Source organism: Leuciscus leuciscus, assembly GCF_965113295.1.
Source record: "Leuciscus leuciscus genome assembly, chromosome: 14".
Taxonomy (NCBI): domain Eukaryota; kingdom Metazoa; phylum Chordata; class Actinopteri; order Cypriniformes; family Leuciscidae; genus Leuciscus; species Leuciscus leuciscus.
The window spans coordinates 13,054,938-13,072,146 of record NC_138738.1 but is presented as its reverse complement, the minus strand read 5'-3'; the positions used below and the strand labels follow the sequence as shown (position 1 = coordinate 13,072,146).

The following is a 17,209-nucleotide window of genomic DNA, read 5'->3' as shown; positions in this document are numbered from 1 at the left end:
CAAGACTAAAAAGGTTACGTGACGGTTTATAAAAGAATGACTTAACTTTCTACAATGCTAAAATTAATTTATACTTTGTAATGTCGACGTTGAACAAAGTACATCAATATTGTTATCTATGATAAGACTATTACAAGGTGATACACACAATTTTACACTTGTTCCGGAGTACTCAGTGCATTTAGTACTTAAACTATAATTGCACTGACAATTAGCATTACCGTAACATCAGTCATGGACATACATTTGCAAACAGAACTTCTAAATGAGCATGCTCAGAACTATATTAAATGTTATTTTACAGCTCTCTCTTAGCGCCAAGGTCCAGTGTTTTTTTTTTGGGGGGGGGGGGGGGGCTATAAGGGCCATCTGACTGTATGTTATTATCCCTATGAAAGCTACAGAAGTGGATGTTTCTTTTACCTGATTTATATTTATTTCTCAACAGAGCGAGTGCTGTGCTGTTTAACACTGTAGTCAAACTCAGCTTTTTCTTCAAATGATCAATACGCCTTAGGCAGCTCCTGCTCCAGCTCCTAGCTAACACAGCAGCCGTTCAACCAAAAGAATCAGTTGAGTCAGAAGATAACTTGGTTAAGCTTGAAAAGAACATCAGATGACAGCTGAGCTCAGCATTATTTATCCATCCATATCAATATTTAAGTGAAAATGTAATGTCTCAGGCAGCAATAATGAATGATACACACTACTCTGCTGAAGCAAGTTAAGCATAATCTGATGACTTTAAATGTGGCACGCACAGGTATGACGGTAAGACACTTACATTAGCAATCAAAGATTTTAACTGTTCTTACCAGTGAGCACAATTTATATGACCAAACGAAACCGCTTCAGAAGTGATTCACTCATTATCGAGTTCTCTCTCATTGTGTTAGTTGACAGCAGGAGACAGGTACAGCCTGAGGAAACACCACAGAGTGCAGAAATTGGGGTTTCTGGAGCGAAGAAAATGATTAAAACTGTGGAGAACACTTCCATTTGGACTAGCCAGAGGGCTCCTGGAGAAGAATGAGGTTGAAGGAAAATGACAGACGAATTACTGCTTTAGAGCTTTACGTGAACATGACTTGTGACTTCACAATTTGAAGTGGCGGATGCACACTAACGTTGCAAAATCTCATGTTCACGAATGCTGCATTTATTTGATTGGGGGGAAAAATGCAGTTTATACTGTATTTTTTATTTTTAGACAAAAATAAAAATGTTGGTTTATTATTAAAGACAAAAAGTGTCCAGGGTGCTCAGGGAGTTCAGTCAGATGTTTGAAGGTGCTCTTTGGGGTCGGGAATTCAAATAAATGTGGAAAAGAGAGAATCCAAGGCACTCTTCTTCAAAATTATTTAAAAAGCCTTTATTTTACTGGCTATTTCATAATAGAAAAAATAAAAAACATAAGGAGAAGCAACCCACGCGTAGCGGCGCAAACAGCCTTCTTCAGGGTGTGAATATATTTACTGTATTATATTATCTTATTATTATCAACAAGAGTTGTGAAGCTTTATATTATTGTGGATACCATGATGCATTTTTTCAGGATTCTTTGAAGAGTAGAAAGTTCAAATTAAACAGGATTTATTTGATATCTTTCATAACATTATAGATGTCTTTACTGTCACTTTTGATCAATTTAATGTGCATAAAAGTCTTTAAAACTCTTTGAATAGTATGACCTCCTGAGAACCAGACAAAAAAATGTTTTATGAATTTAGTTTTTTTGTCAATACATTGGATCAGAAGAAACAAAAGGATTTTTGATAATATATTTTATTTATATTTATGCTATGTCCTCTGTAGTTATTAAAAAAAGTTAAAAGACATATAGGCTTAAGCAAAAACAATGTTTGTTTTTTCATTCTAAAAATTGATGAAAATGGATTGGTTTCAGGCTTATTTTTAACCAAATTTTGATGATTCTCAACAATGTTATGAAATATATAACATGATTTTAAATACTATTTTACTTTACACAATATGTGTGTAAACATGGCCATAAATGGGTAGTCCCAGTCTATACAATGTCTCTATACATTGTATCTAATTTGCATATTAATGTGTTCTTGGTTCAACATGCAGTAATGTAATAATGGGAGTAATAACTTGGCTCCTATTTCATAAGAATATATAAATTCATTTTCCTATTCACTTGTGTCTCCCCAAAATGCCTGATAAACATGCTGCAAGTCTTGTCCACTAAAAGGACATAATGTTCTTCTGAGAAGTTTAATCATGACGAACAACTTGAAAATTAGTCAGATTTAAATGATAATTACCTGTTCCTTGTCATTTTAAAGACCAAGGAATAGGAGTTGTCATAGTCAAACCTCCAAACATTTAGTATCTCTGAAAATTCCTGAATGTACAGTACATCCATACTTAAAATATAATGTCCTCTACAGAGGACAAAAGTCAGTGCTTGGGTCTTAGGAGCTCTCAGTATTTTTTAGAGCCCAGTTTATTTGACTGACTCGGATGGACATATGAATGCTTTTATGCCAAAACACGTGTTACTTTTCTTGTGCTAAAATACCACGTCTCTCTCGAGCACATAAAAATCCATTTTTGTTTTATTATTGGGCATTTTTTAATGATCTTTTGCAAACACAAGAAAGGGTTCGGGCGCTGAGAAATGACAGAAGATGGATTCGAGTAAAAAAAAAGAATACTGTATCCTTAGAATTTATTCTAAATATAAACATCAAGGTTTGACATATATCCTTTCACACTCTGAAGACAGTTGGAAGACCATTTCAGTTGCACACAACACTTTCTTTTCCAACTCAAGCATGCCAATTCTAACATTAGCAAAGACGTAAAAAAAAAACAAAGCAAGAGGAAGAGAGACCAAAGAGACGAACAGGAAAAAAAAGAAAAGAAAAAAAAGAGGTCCAGCCAGACAAGCAGATCCTCAGAACAATCAAACAATCATGATTTGTCAGATCAAAGTTCTTAAGTCTTTATTTATTTGCATAAGCATGTCAGTAAGAAAGTATGATAATGTTTCAGTACGTGGAAAGCATCTCGAAGTGCTCCACATCTTAACACAAACTACTATATACAGTCAAAAAGGGAGGTTCCTTTTATGTACAGAAACACTGCTGCACGGCCCATAAAACCTACTTTACACATGCTCTCATGAACTGAGTCCAAGTGGAGCTGCAGCAGAAACTCTATGGCTGGGTAGAGAGAAACAGTGATATAAATCAGTCCACAAAATAGACCAATCTGCACTTCTGCAATCAGCCAGCAAGGGTATTTTGGCACACCGCACTAAAAACCATCGGCTGATCCTCAACAGAGGAAAACAGAATCTGGCACTTCCAATTACCACCGTAGGACTACGGTCATTTGTGGCAGTGGGTTTCCGATGCTTTTGAAGATTGTCACCTTTGCACTGACGTTCTAGAGCCAAAAGACAGTTTTGCTCGGCTGGCTGACTTGACGTAGTCCCCAGCTGGACCTCTCTGGTTTTGCCCCCTCCCTCCCTGCCGGCACTTCCCTTTAGCCTCAGGCTCTGAGTCACTGAGCTCTGCATCCGGGCAGTAACCGTCGCTCTCCTGGCACGCTCTGCTGCCCCCTAGCGGCTGCTCATTGGAAACCGGTTTGGAGAATCCGGAGGTCTTGCGTGCGTTCTTCTCAAAGGCCCGAAGGTCCTCAGTTCGTACTAAACTAACAGTGGCCTCCTTGAGAGATCGACTGAAGTGCTCAAGAGAGGTTTTGTGGAATCCACCTGACTGACCCTTCCCTGAAATCTTGTTGCATGTGTCCTTCTCAGTGGGCGTCTGGCAGGAAGTGTCTCTTTGGAGTACGGGCTTGTCCATAATGCCGTTGGATTTCAATGGCCGGGTTTTCTCTGGTTCAACCTTGCCCTTCCCATTGGATGATTGACCGAGGAGGGCGGCATGCAGAGCCAGGGGTTTGCCCGATTGCTTTATGGCCAACGGGGGAGTCCCACCGTCTCGTCGTATGTAGATGGAGGCGGGCAAGAGACCGTTGGCGCGTTCCTCTATCCGCGCCCGTCCGAGATGGAGCTGCGGTTTGCCCAGTCCGATGCCTCCCTCACAAGTGTCATATACATTGCCACTGTTATCCGGGCACAGGGGTCCATTAACAGATTTGGAGCTGGTTTTGCCATTGCCAAGCGACACTTTGGGCATTTTGAGTTTTAGGGTTATTCTGGGAGGAGGGTGGAACATGTTCTCTAAAGAAGAGGACACTGGAAGCCCTGATAAAAGCAGAAGTCAGTCAGTCAGTGGTGCTGGGCAGTCAAAAGACAGGTTATTCAAGATTACAGTTATCTTTAATTCGTTGGATCTATTTGGCTGCATGAATTTAACTTGAACTCCAGTAAATATAGAGTCCAGGGCTAAACATGTTAACAAATGATTTGCCCAATTATGAAATATAAAATAATTAGAAAATATATTTTCATTTAAGAAATAAACTAAAATGAGTTTACTCCAAAAAAAAAAAAAATTGTAAAAGAAAAATTACCTGCAGATAACTCTTGGTTAATGAGCTTGACATGAAGATTGAAAATCTGCTCCTGTGCTTTACTCTGGGACAGCTTCAGCTTCTCTCTTCGACTCACCATGTAGCACAAGTTTCTCACCTGACAAAATGACACACAAAGATCACAACTCACAACATGATACTGATGGTTTAAGCATGCATATACACTACCATTCAAAAGTTTGGGATCAGTAAGATTGGTTTGCAGCCTTTGCGATTTCATAAGCGCAATAAGCCAAATCGGTTTAAGCGTGATTTTATGTTAACTGCAATTAATCGTGCAGCCCTAATATATATATATATATATAGCCTTGGTAAGCATAAGAGACTTCTTTGAAAAACATTTAAAAAAATCTTACTGACCCCAAACTTTTGAACTGTAGTTTACATAAACCAACTGAACTGTGCATTCATTAATTTTGAGAGAACCACATGTAATAAGATAATGGGTATGTGTACAACAACACTAATAACAGACTATATATATATATATATATATATATATATATATATATATATATGTCTCTTTGGAGTACGGGCTTGTCCATAATGCCGTTGGATTTCACTAAAAGGTCTTTACACACACACACAAAAAAATGAAGAAACATGGATGATACAGGGAAAATTGTTCACAGCAAGAAAAAGACTACTCAGTTGTTGCACATCCTGACCCATGCCTTATAAAAACCCATAAAAGACCTCATCCATTATGACGGGAGTACCCACCCTCTCCAGGTCCTGCCGCAGGTGCATGAACATGCGCATTCGTGTGTGTATGCTGTCCTCCTGTGGCTGCTGCAGGAGGTTCTCTTCATCTTCTTTAGGTGGCAGCAGAGCCTTATTAAAGTTGCTTTTCCTCTTTATCTTCCAGTACTGAAAGATGAAATCCAGCAGGTAGAGTGGCAGTCCAAGGTTTTGGGCCACTTCCTCAGGATGAACAAGGGTGTAGAACTCCTCCTCCAGCTCCTGAAGCTTCTGTGCCCTCAAGCCCAGTTTCTCGGTCTCAGTCGGAGGTTTATGACGGGCCGGACTCAAACCCGCTTCTCCTGCTTTAGGTTTACTGTGCTTCAGGCAGTAGGATTTGAACTTGACCTCATCACCTTCATCCAGGATGGTCTTCATCTCCAGGTTTTGCTCAAAAGCACAAGTGACGTGGAAAGGGATGGTGCAGTTCTTAACCGAACACTGGAAGACGAGAGACAGTGTTAAAAAACGTGGACAGTCTGAAAGATAAATCTAGAACCATTATTTTAATAATTGATTAAATTATTTCTTCTTTATTTAGAGCATTTTATAAATAAAAAAACCCCATCTTGCTCAATGTTTTTCAAAACATTATGCAAATTGAAGGCTATTAAAAAACAACTGAAAGACTGTATGCTACACATTGCGTACAAAAAAGTTTTTATATATATATATATATATATATATATTTCTGGTACAAAATAAATGCTTAAAGATTTGTATTATTTTATTTTATTTAAATAACTTCCAAGAGTTACAGTTCTTATAAAAAATATCATGACTTGCCTAATAATTTCAATTAAATACAATTAAAATTAGACTAACATTTTGCATCCAAAAAAATATTTTTAAATCAAAATTGTATTGCATTCGAGGATGATTCTGTGCTAAATTTCACATATCCAACTAAGCAATAATAATTCACTGTCAAACTATATTTGTATAACTTCTTTGCCCTATACAGCATTACCTGTATGCAGGCTCCAGTCTTGAGTTTACAGAGACTGCAGATGAGCGACCAGCGACTGGGAGGAATATGAGACACTTTGGTGATGGGTTCCATCCTCTCCGGGCATGCAATGCTCACCTAAAAACAAACACAAATTCTTAATACTTATTTTCTTTAAAGATCCCATAAAATCAAAAGTGGAGTTTTGTGGCTGTTAACTCTATATCATACACTTAAATAAAACTAACAAATAGAAAATATGCTGTCATAGGAAAGAAAGCTCAATTTCATGTTATTATTAAAGAAACAACATTAAAATCATACAAGCATGATACAAAAAAGTGATACACAACTTACCTCCGGTATCCAGAGGGCACAGCTTACATGAGCCCATTTAGTGCCCGCCCTGGTGGCCTTCATTGCACCTCCTCTTTTGGGACACAGAAGGCACTGTGGGTTGATACCAAGCACACAAGTTCTGCACAGCCAGTTTCCAACTGGCACTTTCACAATGCCATAGCAGGCCTGCAACAAAACATAAGTGTGATGAAATTCAGTATAAACATATCTTTTTCTAGTTCACAATACTTAATACAATCATATACTATAAAAATATTACAAATATGTATTTTATTCTTATATCAGCATCAAAGGCTATACTCATACAATTATACAATTAAACTTCTTACAACATTGCAACAGAAACTACATTACATTCAAAAGTTTTGGGTCAGTCATTTTTTTTTATGTTTTTGCTCACCAAAGCTATACAGTAAAACTATAATATTGTAAAATATCATTACTGCTTTCTAATTTAATACATTTAAAATTCATTCATTTTAATTAATTCATTTAATTATTAATTCATTCCTATGATAGCGAAGCTGAATTTTCACCATCATTACTCCAGTCTTCAGTGTCACATGATCCTTCAGAAATCATTCTAATATGCTGATTTAGTGCTCAAGAAACATTATTACAATCAATGCTGCTTATTTTTTTCAAGATTCTTTGATGAGTTTAAAACTTTATTTGAAATCAAGATCTTTTGCAGCATTATAAATGTCTTTACAGTCACTTACGATCAATTTAATGCATTTTTGCTGAATAAAACTATTAATTTCATTAAACAACAACAAAAAGATCTTACTAAGCTTAAACTTTTGAACAGTAGTTTATATAATATCTGCAATATTACAAAAAAGTAAATACATTAAAAAAAATCATAACAGGATAGTTAGACAAAAAAAGTCTTATGATTTTTTTTTCTTGACAAAGCATCCTTCAGATTCTTGACAATTTACTGATGATATCAAAGGTCTCACCTGGTGCACACAAATGTTGCACTTGTCGCAAAAGACCATGTCATTGCCCTCCTCGCTGTCAGGTGAGCGACATACATCACAGATGACGTCCTCATCGTACTCTATTCCCAACCCTTCCTCAGTCTCGATGGCGTGGTTCATGTTCTCATGGCACTGCCTCTCCAGTGCCTCCATCACCCGCTCCATCGTCAGCTCATCCACTGGCCCGTCGCCTAAATGTAACATACAAATCGTACTTTATTCCTTGAAGCAAGTCATGACACCAAATCTTACAGGGAAGACACCAGACGAGGCCTTGCTTTTACAGGCATCCCCTCTCTTACCCATCGCCCCAAGCTCTGCATTGAGCTGCTGGAGCCAGTATAGATCCATGTCATCTAGGTCATATCTGCACATAGCCTCCGCTAACTCCTTGATATTGACATAACCCGTCTCCGTAGAGTCCTGACTCCAGCACTGAATATATTTCCTCGGTTTTGTGAAGAGGACCTCCTTTGGCTTCTCGGCTATTATCCTACACACACAAAATAAGTCATCATGAGATCTTTTTTTATGGAATATTGCAGTACTTATAAATGATTCATCCATGCACACTAGGGTTGTCAAACGTACCGGTACTACAGGTACCAGCCGGTACTATATATATATACACACATATACATACATATATAGATATATATATATATAGATAGATAGTTGATGGTACCAGCATTTCTGCAGCACCGGTAGTACCGAGTTCTAGGTATATTCGCTACTCGCTAATAGACACTGCTTTCAAATGCTCTCGTTCATGTTTGAGTGCTCTATGAGTGTCAAATGTTTTTTTTTACAGCGGGTTTTTACAGGTGTTGAGCATTGCAGCCAATCACAATCATATCTCTTGAGTGCGTGAATGCAATGGCCTATCAGAGTTGCTAGTCAGTAAGTTGAAAACGCACACGGTTTTGTTCTGTTTGCATTGACTTCCATAGTATGGAAAAATTACTAGGGAAGTCAAAGGACCAATCAACTGTTTGGTTACCAACATTCTTCAAAATACCGTATTTTCCGCACTATAAGGCGCACCGGATTATAAGGCGCACCTTCAATGAATGGCCTATTTTAGAACTGTTTTCATATATAGGGCGCACCGGATTATAAGGCGCATAGAATAGAAGATACTGCAGTCAAACGTTTGACTGGGTTTGCGTTATGCAGTGGTCACCAACCTTTTCAAGCCTAAGATCACATCCAAAGTCCAAATGTAAACCAAGATCTACCACTTGCAAAAAAATATGAAAAAACAAGTGGCTGAGCTGTAAAACCTTGTTTATACTCGACGCGTCCGCATGAGCGCGAAGGTAATAAAAAACGAATATCCGTCTGCTCGGGCAGATTCGGCTCAAAGTCGTGCATCTTCGGATGCGGAGGCGCGCGCGCGGCAAAATGACGTCATTGTGACAGCGCGCGCGCCTCCGCATCCGAAGATGCACGACTTTGAGCCGAATCTGTCCGAGCAGACGGATATTAGTACATCTCATCACACCGGCACCCAGTTTGCACGTCTAAATCAGTTGTATGGTCTGGTGTTCAGTCTAAAACAAAACAGTTGCGTCTAGTATAAATGCCTCGTCTGTTTGGGGAGGTGCGCACGCAGTCAGTGGAGGCTCGCGCTCCGGTGTCAGGCGAAAGTATAAACAAGGTTTAAGTCAGCGGTTGTTTTACAGACATTAATATAAGGCGCCAGATCCATATATAAGGCGCTCCGGATTATAAGGCGCACTGTCGTTTTTTGAAAAAATTAAAGGCTTTTAAGTGCGCCTTATAGTGCGGAAAATACGGTATCTTTTGTGTTCAGCAGAAGAAACAAATTCATATAGGGTTGAAACAACTTGAGTTGAGTGTGAGTAAATTATGACAGAATTTCATTCACTAATCCATTTTGGGGTGAACTATCCCTTTATGTCACATGCAAGATGGTACATGTCCAAAAACCTGTTTTTGCTTGCTTTTATTCAGTGACATACCTCACAGAGGGCTGAGGGATGGTGTCTGGACTGACGAGTACTTGGACTCCTTTTTCCCATTCCTGCTTCCATGTGTCCGCCAACAGGTAATAATCCTCTGAAGTAATATGGTGAGAGTCTGGCAGCTTCATGGCACTGATCAAGTCTTTTCTGAACACCTACAAGGTTGAATTAAGACCAAATATCAACCTGAATGAGTGATATGCCCAATTTTACTATATATTTTTTTATTCATAGGTCTGCTGATAAAAATCAAGGGTCTTAAAACAGGTTAAGGTATTATTATTCTGTGTTTACCTCTGCTGGTTTCTTCTGAGCAGAGGCGGGGGTGCCCGGTTTGCTTCCATACTTGTTAGAGGAAAAGGACGTCGAGGGACCTTTATGATACAACAACGGAGTGAGCCAAGGATTAATATATATTTTTGTTCCCTATAAAACTTACACGTAGATTAGGAATTTTGTGAGGCTCAGTTTGACTCACTCTCATTGTCTGAACTGTCACTGCTGCTTGAAGCCCTGAGTCGTTTCATCCTGACGTATCCTGCAATGAAAGAGAAGTCCAGCTCAAATGAGTCTTCAACTCAACCATGTTCCACTTAAAACCAATTAGGCACAATGATTTCACCTACACCTAAACAAGAGATGTTTTCACATAACAGAAGAAGGGGGATTTTTTAAAATAGTAGTTTGCTACAACTAGTAGTCCAAAGTCTGGACCCACTTCGGCTTTTATATCATTGATGGGACAAACAAAATCGACAAAGAGCATAATGCAATATACAAGAACTGCCTGGTAAAAGTAAAGTACACAGATAATAACAGGAACATGCAAAGCCACTTGCAACGCCATCACCCTGATCTCAATGAAAATAATAATAAATGAATACATTTAAATTTAATTTACAGACTGAGAAACTTTTTGTGCTGTTTTCTAACAGTTTGGACTGTTGAACATGCACTTAACCTATTCATGGGCATGTTGTTTTCATAATTAGACAGATATTGTGATGTATCATTATAGGATTGTCTAGCAATATACTATCGCAGAATTGTTGTATTGTGATATTATCGGTATCCTGAGCCGTGTATCGTTCAAGGTACCCTGTGATTCCCACCCCTAGTAGGAGGAACCCTGATGGTATTACCATGGCATTCTTTTAAGTAACAAATATATTTTAAAAACATGTCACATAAACAATAATTCAGTACCATAATATATATCAATGCCCCATTGAATGAGATTACAATAGAGGGCAGCTTTAATGGTTTTTCTTTCATTGAGCTGTTTTCACTTACCATAAATTCAAAGAGCATGCTACTGTTTTTCTCTGCTGTGCATCTGCCTCTCGCTCATGCCTGAAAAAAAAGAATAAGACATGAGGAAAGAATGCAAAATTACAGTCTAAATGAAAATGTGGGATGGTAAAACAGGCAGTGGTGGTGAACAGGACTGATAGACACCCGGCAAAGCACAGCCTGTACTGCGATTTATTAGGCTCCAATACCTGACTGAGGGGCCTCCTTAAATAAATATTAACCTAGTTTTCTAGGAGCAATTGCAGCCAAACCACACATATGGAACTATGTACTGACACACCTTGAAAGGAAAGCTCTTATTAAGCAAGGCAAATTATTTAAAGTAAATAAAAACTTCTGATTAGATCAAATCACACTGCCTAAAAAAAAAAAAAAAAAAGATGGATTCAGGAAGACAAAGTCAACAGCAAATAGTTATTTTATTACTAGTTGATTCATTTTAGATTTTTTTCCCCTCACATATTGTTTTGATATTTTTCAAAAAGCTTTAGCTGTCAGACACTTGGCATAGTAAACCTCTGGGAGAAGTTGCGCCTTAAAAGCTGCTATAGTCATAAAAACGCAGACAGGCGTCTCGGACCATTGTGTAGCGACCTTTGAAATATTGTGCTATCGTTTGAGTTGGTTATTTCTGTGGTAATGGTGAGGCAGTTGCCAGACAGAGTGGACACTATAAATACCAGACTGGATGAGAACAGTCAAAATGGAATTTGCATATTTAGCAGCAAGTTGTTTTATATAGTGAATTAAAGGCATTGTGCTCCCTGAAGGACTCACTGCGCAAACAAAACAACAGGAATTGATAGAATTTAGAGTAATTTCAACATCATATCAACCCTAAAACCTACAATAAGAGAGGGAATTTGTGTGACTGTGTAATGTAACAGTTTAGCATTCAGGATGAGACACGAGGTAATTTAACGCCGTCTCTCATGACGCTTTGCAAGTTTTGAAGGAGGCGTGGCTTTGGAGGCGCTCTGAAGGGAAGGTGGCATCTCATGCTTTCAAAGCTAGCTTGCTATTGCTAGCCTCTCCGAAACTGCCTAACCTACCTTTAAAGGCCCACTGAAGTGCCTTGGAGCGCACAGCTTTGTTTGATGCGTTGTCGTAATTTCCACTGAAACAGGAAGCTAAGGCGGGACATATTGAATGGCTCCTCCCCTTTTCAAAAAGCCAATAGCGTTTAGTTTACCTTACAGACTGCAAGTACTTGACAGCACCATGGAAGTGAATCAGAGCGCTGATGATACGTTGGATTCAAAAGTAGAGGTGTGAATTAATTCTAGCCATTTTATTCTTAAACAACGTACAGTTGGAAAACGGAATAAAACTTGAGCATTTGAGCAACCGAACACACATCTCCAACCCATTTTGCTCTGTGACGTGTCAACGGTCGCTTTGGCCAGGTGGTTTTTATAGCATTGGGGCGGGACGCTTTAGATTCTAGAGAGAATTTGATTGGACAGAAGATGGGATGAGAAGCTGAAGTCCACGGTGATGTCATAAAAAAATCCATAATCCATTTTAGCGGAAGTGAGAGACTGTAAGTTTTGAATGATTAAATCTCCTAAATGCGACTTTTGTCAATGATTTGGAACACACCAGCTTATTCATAACCGTAAGGCTAACGTATAAATACTAAAAGCTAAAAAAACTTACATTTTGATTTCAGGAGGCCTTTAAGTGTGTGAACAAATAAACTCAGCGGTATATTGAATATTCATTATATATTGAATTTTCCGACCAAAAAAGTTTGAACAATAGTGTACTTGCTGCTTAGGCTATATAAACAACAAACTTGATGCGTTTAATTACTACAAAGAGACAACTTCTAGACAACTTTTGACTAAACCAATGGCTTGCGTTTGAGGAGAGTTTGTTTGTTGTTTACCCCAACAACAGTAGACGCTGGTTTGGAAACAGTCAATAAATGTTATCAATTCTTAACACACTTCACTTGACTAACATAATTCTTGTATGATCCTTATTAATATCATTATCAAGCTGGTGTGGATTTCTACAACTGTACTAAACAAGCATTTCTAAATTAGATCAAATATACAAAGCACTTTTTATTGCACTGCAATGTCTCCAGACTAAGTAAACGTAAAAACCAATCAGTGCGCCTCTTCACTGCTCCATGAAGGACTTTTGACGTGGATCTAAAGCCACATTTGTGACTGTAACAGACCAGCTTTCAAACGCAGAGAAGAACATCTGCTTCTGACGCACACACTCCCCCATTCGCACAGTGCGAATGTTCACTATAATGAGACTGAATGGGTGCTTAAGATCTGTGGCTCTGCATTTAGAAAGGACTGAGAGTGGTAAACTGAAACAGTGAGTTGAGTTTTTTTTCTCAAATTTGCAAGGTTTTAAGGCAAACATGAATTTGTTACAAGGGGACACTATCTAATCTGGGTGGCCTTGCATTGTAGTAGAAAAATGTCAAGAGAAAATGACACAGTCCTAAAACCAACCCACACTCCTTCTGTACAATGATAAAGCACAATGCTCTGCCCAGACAGACCACCCCACACCCCAACACTAACTAAACAGAGGCTGCTGAGAGCTACTTGACCACCACACTTACCTCACACTGACCTAGTGTGCCAACAAACCGTCCCATTTACTGGCTCTTTTAGAAATGCACTGTTAAAACGATCTTTGAAATTAAATTTGTCTCCTATGTTATGTAACTTCTTAGATTTGCTGTTAATTTTGAGTTGAATTGACCCTTAAGAAGAAAAAAAATTTTAAGTAGTGTTTTTTTTGCTAGGAAACAAAATGTTTTGAACAAATTTTATTTTCAAGCACTATTTTCCTCCACTTCATGCGTTCCAAGACTGACTGCATCATGAACCAATAGTATTCAAGTGCAGCCGGAGCAATTTTTGATGGACCTCTTTACTGAAGAACGAGTTTGAATGACACTGGAGGAAACATTAAATGAAACATGAATAAAATTAACTAGGAAAGGGTTTTTAATCTGTGGTCTGAGGACCCTCAGGGGGGCCACAAGGGAGTGCTAGTGGGTCTGTGGAAAAGTGTAGAGAAAAACGTGAAAAAAGTTTAAAGAAAAATTATTTTAAAAAAACTTAAAATATAATTTAAATAAATAAATCACATTTATTTTACATATATTTATAATGTTAATTTTTCCAAAAAAATTATTTGTTCTTTATACATGAAAATATAGAGATGCCTTTTAAATTTTGGAATGGGGATTCCCCGCATGAAGATGGTCATATTTGGAAGCATCTAAAAGATTGAAAACCTTGTTTGTGAACAAAAATAACAAATTGGAAAATGTTATTTAAGATTTTCTTTTTTTGAACAAGGATCTGCTGACTGACCGAATGAGATTGAGGCATGTCATTTGTTTGTCATGCGAGTCAACCTCGTCGTTTCACAACAAGAAGATAAAGGAGGTCGAATAATTCTAAATTAAAATGATGTGATACTTTTAAAAATTAAGGTTCCAAAATATATTTCTTTTTAAGAATTTTTATATAAGAGCCATTTTGGGTTCCCCCAAAAAACTTTCAGTGATCAGCTCTTAAAAGAACCATTTTCTTCTTCAGGTGTGCAGTAACAAGCAATTTTTGGGGCAATATGGTCCCTTGTCTATTAGCAATTTATGAGGCACAGATCACAGAAAACTTTTCAAATCCATTTGATCAACTTGAACATGTTGTGAAATCTGCGTGGGGAAATATTCCGCCATCACACGAAACTCCCGATCACATGGATTCCTATTGAAATGACTGGAATAACCATAAATGTGACTGCACCTTTAGAAAACATTTTAATAATCTAAAGAACATTTTGTGCAATGGAAAGGTTCCATGGATGTTAAATGTTCTTCATGTAACCACAGATGTCAATAAATAACCTTTACTTTGAAAGAAGTGAAAGATAGTGAAACTATTTATTTAGGCTATTATTTGTGTTGATTTGTCTACAAATTGATAAAAATCAAGCTCAAAAGTTGACAACATTGTGGGGAAAAAAGCTTTGTTTTCATTTATCAGCATAATTAAGGTTGTAGTAGGTGCCCCTACAATTGACAACAAACCTCTATTATTGAACGGTTCTATTATTAATAAATCTTTTAAGTGAAATGATTCAGAAGATTCGACGGAAAACGCAAATTTCCTCCACCTAGTGCCCAGACTACCTCACCTCGACACCTACTTAAATGCATATAGTTCATTCTGTAATGTTGCATTAACCCTCCACGAGAAGCACAGCATTTCGCGGGAAGCAGTGGGGGGAAACGGAAGCTCGAGGAGGGCATTCCCGCATTCCAATAACGATACTTCCGCTCCAAACTTCTGTTGCACGGCTTCAGAATTAAAACTTAATATTGATTTCGTGTCATTTTTAATTAAAATGTACAGGATGCACGGCATTTCTATATATGTATTCGTTTTATCGGTTGAATCATTCATTGCGCTAATGCAGTGGTATGTTCAAGTGTTCTTTACCGAACGAGGAGGATAAATACATTTCTCAAGACTTTAAAAACAAAGTTGTCTGATAACAGTTTATATGCAGAACATTTCCAGCGAAAAATGTAGTTGTAATTATGCAAAAACATAGTGTCCATTCACAGACTTAAAACAGTTCAAATCACATTACCTCTTTATTAACCTCAAACATGATGCAACGAGGAGAAATATATTTAGCTAGCCCATAATTACTATTTCGAAGTTATGCCCGTGCTGGGAGAACATATCTGCAAGTTCACCCAGCTAAATAAAGAACTGGAGGATAAACACAGCAATGCTACACTGTAAAGTCGCACTAAACAGTGTTTATGTGTGAGCATTATGTGCTGGCGTCCACCATTGCTGTACGCGCGAGGGTTTCTGACGGCCTTGGCGCCAAACTCGAGCCGCCCTACATGACGAACACTCTCCAGTCACTACAATCCCTTCTACTGCCATAATGCCACTTCCTGCGTGTATATAACATCATTCAGAGCGTGATCGCAAACTTTAACGCAAACATAATGGTATCGCTGATACCAATATAGTCCCAGTTGTGTAGTGTGGACGTAAAACCTTGCTCATAAAGGATCTGTATTGAAGCAGCAGGCCCCGCAGCCTGGATAAACTGGCACACTGAACCCTGTGTGGAGACACGAGCAGTATTGTTCATGCAGCACCCTTACCTCACATCCAAAAAATCCAGTGTTTCGGGACGATCGTACACGGCGATAGACTCCGCAAGGCTGTATTCTAGTCAGTAGTCCAGAGATGCGGCAAATACCAGTATTTTCGTTATATTTTTTTCTTTCTTGTCCCACTGTCAATATCCCAAAAGCAGAAATCACCCTCTCACCACGACACAACAGCTCTATTGTACTACCCGAGCGCTGGGTCCTAAACTCCGCCCAATTCATGGCCTTACTGACCGAGAGCGCTGGTGTAGTTACATCCTAGTTGCCACTATGGATGGCTATGATGTTAAAATACAGAATAAAGTAGCAATAATAATTTAGCTACCAATAAGCAGTTATCATAGTATATATCTGTAGGCTGGGTACCAGTCAAAAGGTTTGAAACATTACTATTTTTTTGTTTATTGAAGAAAGTCTCTTATGCTCATCAAGCCTGCATTTATTTGATCAAAAATGCAGAAAAAACTGCAATATTGTTAAATATTATTACATTTAAAATAATGGTTTTCTATTTGAATGTACTTTAAAATATAATTTATTTCAGTGATGCAAAGCTGAGTTGCTGAGCAATGTTGGAAACAGTTGTGCTGCCTAATATTTTTTGGGAACCTGTGATACTTTTTTCAGGATTCATTGATGAATAAAAAGTTAAAAAGAACAGCATTTATTCAAAATAGAAATCTTTTCTAACAATATAAATCTTTACTATCACCTTTTTATCAATTTAACACCCTTGCTGAATAAAAGTATTAATTTTTTTTTTTTTTTTTAAATACTGACACCAAACTTTTGAACGGTATAGTGTATATTGTTACAAAAGATTTATATTTTAAATAACTGCTGTTCTTTAAAAAAAAAAAAATTCATCAAAGAATTAAAAAAATATCAAGCAACACTGTTTCCAACATTGATAATAAATCAGCATAGATCATGTGACACAGAACTCTAGAGTAATAGCTGCTGAATATTCATTTACCATCACAGAAATAAATTATATTTTAAAGCATATTAAAATAGAAAACCATTATTTTAAATTGTAACAATATTTCACAATATTACTGTTTTCTCTGTATTTATGATCAAATAAATGCAGGCTTGATGAGCATAAGAGACTTTTTTTCAAAAACATAAAAAATAGTAATGTTTCCAA

General features: G+C 37.6%; 1 protein-coding gene across 1 annotated transcript; it reads right to left on the bottom strand.

Moving 5' to 3' along the window:
• Positions 1 to 2,563: 2,563 nt before the first annotated feature.
• Positions 2,564 to 16,250, bottom strand: jade3 (jade family PHD finger 3). The gene is made up of 12 exons (XM_082189729.1): positions 16,051 to 16,250; positions 10,851 to 10,910; positions 10,036 to 10,095; positions 9,852 to 9,931; positions 9,555 to 9,712; positions 7,872 to 8,062; positions 7,549 to 7,760; positions 6,581 to 6,748; positions 6,245 to 6,361; positions 5,257 to 5,715; positions 4,513 to 4,630; positions 2,564 to 4,243 (listed from the first exon to the last, which is right to left on the bottom strand). Exons 3-12 carry the CDS (start codon positions 10,082 to 10,084, stop codon positions 3,402 to 3,404), a joined length of 2,394 nt encoding a protein of 797 aa, XP_082045855.1. The 5' UTR covers positions 10,085 to 10,095; positions 10,851 to 10,910; positions 16,051 to 16,250; the 3' UTR covers positions 2,564 to 3,401.
• Between the last annotated feature and the right edge of the window lie 959 nt (positions 16,251 to 17,209).

What these genes read in the sequence shown, in the direction of transcription:
- jade3 (XM_082189729.1), bottom strand. Translation starts at nt 10,084, where the DNA reads ATGAAACGACTCAGGGCTTCAAGCAGCAGTGACAGTTCAGACAATGAG. An exon ending in CTCAGAAGAAACCAGCAGAG is followed by an intron (nt 9,713 to 9,851) that starts GTAAACACAGAA and finishes TCAACCTTGTAG; the next exon opens with GTGTTCAGAAAAGACTTGAT. An exon ending in GTGCCCTCTGGATACCGGAG is followed by an intron (nt 6,362 to 6,580) that starts GTAAGTTGTGTA and finishes GTTTGTTTTTAG; the next exon opens with GTGAGCATTGCATGCCCGGA.